The following is a 3792-nucleotide window of genomic DNA, read 5'->3' as shown; positions in this document are numbered from 1 at the left end:
CATCTTTTAAGTCTATTTTGCATATATAATCGTCTTTTTCTATCAATTCTCTTAACGCTGGAACTCCTTCCATTTTGAAATGTTCTACTTGAATGAAAGCGTTTAACTTTTGACAATCCAAAATCGGTCTTCTCTTGGTCTGTTCCTGTAATGTAAAGAATTTGGAGAGGAATCGTCGGTCCTGTGTTGGTGATTTCTCTATCATACCTCCATTCAGAAATTTCTGAATTGCTTCGTTGATGTGAAATTGATCTTCCGTTGTTGTTTGTTGTCTCTGGTTCTTCCATGAGATTGGCGTTTTTGTAAATTGGATTTTGTAACCATGCTGGATCACCGATATAGGCCAAGGATGATTTGTTATTGTCTTCCAACAATTCAAAAATTGTCGAAGTCGGTCGCCCGGACGAATTCCGTCTGATGGAATAGTATAGTTCAATGTTGGTGTCGTTATTTGTTGTTGGAGTAGTGGTGCTGATTGTGGTGTTGATTGTTGTGCTGGAGACGATATATGATCCTGTGTTACCTGGAATGAGTTTGGTGTTACTGGTGACTGGAATTTCTTGGTGTTGAAAGGTCTGTTGGTGTTGTACTGTGAAAATTGTTGGAGAAGTTGTTGTTGTGGTGGAAGGTTGGGTTCCCACGTCCCCGCCTTCCAAAGCAGTTTTTTGCTCCACCACGTCCAAAGTATCCACGTCCTCCTCTATTGTTGTTCCAATGTGAGGAAGTTGAATATCCTCCTCGACCTCTTCCGTTTGACATGTTGGTGGTGGCTGCTCTAAGTACTCGTTGCTGGTAGTTGGCTTCGTTGTACATGGGAGGCCCTCCACCACCCTTCCAAGTTTGCACATCCACTGGGCTATACCGCGACTAGTAGATGAAGGAGTAGTATGGGGGACCAAGGGGAGGCAGGATAGGTGACTGGCCAGGGGGAGGATGTGTAGAACTACATGATGAGAAAGATATCCAAGGAAGACAAGGCTGTCCAAGTCGGAGGGGTATGGCCATGGAGGTAGGAGGCTTTTAAAAGACCAAGGTAAGGACAGGCGAGTGGGTCATCGGTCATCCAGCTGTGGGTGTCTCTCCTTACCACACACCCACTCCATGGTGATAAAATCTTCACTAAATGCTTCTCGTTTGTTGCCTGATTCTTTTGTTTCCAAGTGTTTAAGATTTGGGGGTAATTTAAGCGCTCTAATGGCGTAGTCTTTAGCATCTTCATCATGCTGTACACCTTGGATCCAGGCGTGAACTGCAAGTCTTTTGGCGCTTTCAATGGCTTCGTCCAAAAGTTGATGAGCTTCTTCTGCTGAGATTTCTCCTGCTTGGATGATGGGGAGCTGTTCATAAATTTCGGTTGCTGCTCTTCCGTGTAACCTGCTGTTCTTCGCTCCTTTGTAGTGAGCGTTAACGACTTGAGTTGTGTCAACAGTGTATTGTTTAAGTTTTGGTATGAAGGATTTGTTGATCTATTCGGCCACAGTCCACTCGTCGTGGCGGTATTTAGTAATTTCTCGTTTGTAGCGTTTGAAATTATCTTGGTGTTGTTGCTTCGTAAGGTTGTCCAAAGAGGAAGTGATCCCCAATGGTAGTTGTCGTTCTTCTCTGGCTTTTTGAGTCTCTGCTTGCTCGGCAGTTTTGACTCGTCTAAGTAATTCGATAACTTCGTCTTCGGTGTATGTCCTTTGTTCATTATTGTTAATCGGATCAGTCATAGTTTATCCACGAATGCGCGGCTTAGAAAGATATAGGGAAGGAAGGGAATTTTTATTATTATTATCATATAAGGAAAACAAAGCGTAGCTCAGAGAGCATGTATCACATTGGAGGTCGAAGTGGAGTCAACTGGGATTCGTTTAGGTACGACAACCAATGCATATTTTACAACTCAAATTGCATTACTTTTATTCGTACCTTTTTCATAAGCTATTATCTCTTTAAAAGCAAATATCAGATCGATAACATTTCCTTGACCATCTTCAAAAATAACTTTTCCTTTTATTGAGTACATGTTATCGATCTGATATTTGCTTTTAAAGAGATAATAGCTTATGAAAAAGGTACGAATAAAAGTAATGCAATTTGAGTTGTAAAATATGCAGTTTGACTTTTTTATTAGCGCAGTTTGAGAAATCACAAGTGCGCAATTTGACCAAATAATTATGCGCTGTTTGAAAATTAAAGATGCGCAATGAATTTTTTTTGGACGCAATTTGAAGCCGTGAGCACTGTAAACTGGACATTATACTTTTTTGCTTTGGGACCAATATTTCTAGACATTAGAATTAAAGATGGATTTCATTAACTATAAGTCTGTGATTCAATCATATGTCGAAGAAGAAAGTGACTCAGAATACGCAATGGAGGTTAAGGATTCCGCTTTCCAATATGGCAACATCACCAAGTTAGCCGATCTCGACACGTTTCTGTCCCTGAATATAAGATGAAAAATACCATTAAGGAGATCTCTTCTGAACTACAGAAGGTCTCCATCAGTAACGATAAAAATTGATACAAGAAGTACAGCCAAGAGCAAATTCGAGTTTTTATCGAATTAATGCAGGAAGAAGGTATGACTGCTGTACCTACAGCTACTAAGCAGTGTACGATTCCTTGTAGCAGTGCATACAAATTATTCAACGAATTCAATTTGAGTAATAGTACCGTTTTACCTGGAAGTGCTTCAAAGAAAATTAAAAGAGGCACACCTCAGAAACTCTTTGCCGAACACGGTCAGTTTCTGATTGACTATTTTGATAAGCATTCATCTTCCACACTTGACTTGGCTAGAGAAGAACTGATTTCTCATTTTGAAGGCTTGACCATCTCACTTCCTGCTTTATGGAAATATTTGACAGAACATTGCTTTTTTCTTTGAAGCAAGCATCGAAATACAATTTAGATAGAAATGCTGAAAGAACCATCCTTCTTCGTCATGAAATAGTAAGTAAACGGATAGAAATAGGTGTAGATTTCCAGAAGAATTATGTCTTTATCGATGAGGCTGGTTTCCACACTCAGATGATGAAAGGTCGAGCTTGGTCAAAGGTTGGAGATCCAGCTAATGTAAAAGTACACAATAGAAAAGGAGTAAATATAAGCATTGTTGTCTGTATCTCACCCTTTGCCACAATTAATTTTTCAAAAGTCAAACCATTGAAGAGAGGTGATGCTGAAAAAATAGAGAAAGAGTTCACACAGCCAATCCCTAAGAAAAGAAAAGTTAATGTGGATGAAGATGACCAGAAAAATCGCCCAAAAAAAAAAAAGGCACTACGGCCTATTACATTGTCAAATTTGTTGAAGCTGTCATGGATATTCTGGATAGACATGAAAAGCATGAATTTTTTATTGTCATGGATAATTGCAGAATCCACCACTCTTCTTTTGTTGTGGACGCGATTAACAAAAGAGGATACAAGCCTTTGTTTTTGCTCCCATACTCTCCTTTCTTGAACCCGATTGAAGAATGCCGGGCCAAAATCAAGAGCCATATTAAGAGAAATCCGTTAGATAAAGAGTCTAAGCTCACACCTCGAATTACTTAGGCATGTAAAACAGTTACTGTTGAAAACTGTCAAGGCTAGATCAAGTATTCTCAAAGCTATTGGGATAAGTGTATTAATAAAGAGTTACGGCTGAAATAAAGAGTAGCATCTTCAAGCTATAGCATAGCGTCTAAAAATATTGGTTCCAAAATAAAAAGTATAATGTCCAATTTATTTTTTATTTCGTCTAAAAAAAGTGGACATGATACACAGGAGAGTGGACATGATACATAGAAGAGTGGACATG

At 39.3% G+C, this 3792-nt stretch overlaps 2 protein-coding genes across 2 annotated transcripts; one reads left to right on the top strand and one right to left on the bottom strand.

The window, feature by feature from the left end:
* Window positions 1-102: 102 nt before the first annotated feature.
* On the bottom strand, window positions 103-1753 carry RHIMIDRAFT_294649 (uncharacterized protein; the record flags this gene model as incomplete). Its single annotated transcript, XM_023614109.1, has 3 exons — window positions 948-1753; window positions 208-867; window positions 103-145 (listed from the first exon to the last, which is right to left on the bottom strand). The coding sequence occupies exons 1-3, from the start codon at window positions 1688-1690 to the stop codon at window positions 103-105; spliced, it is 1446 nt and encodes a 481-aa protein (XP_023462847.1). The 5' UTR covers window positions 1691-1753.
* Window positions 1754-2509: 756 nt separating this feature from the next.
* Window positions 2510-3734, top strand: RHIMIDRAFT_300208 (uncharacterized protein). The gene has a single exon (XM_023614345.1). The coding sequence runs from the start codon at window positions 2839-2841 to the stop codon at window positions 3451-3453; it is 615 nt and encodes a 204-aa protein (XP_023462846.1). The 5' UTR covers window positions 2510-2838; the 3' UTR covers window positions 3454-3734.
* Window positions 3735-3792: the final 58 nt, after the last annotated feature.

Source organism: Rhizopus microsporus (genome assembly GCF_002708625.1).
Source record: "Rhizopus microsporus ATCC 52813 unplaced genomic scaffold scaffold_19, whole genome shotgun sequence".
Classification (NCBI taxonomy): Eukaryota; Fungi; Mucoromycota; class Mucoromycetes; order Mucorales; family Rhizopodaceae; genus Rhizopus; species Rhizopus microsporus.
The sequence above is the reverse complement of the archived record's forward strand: the minus strand, read 5'-3'. Positions and strand labels throughout refer to the sequence as shown.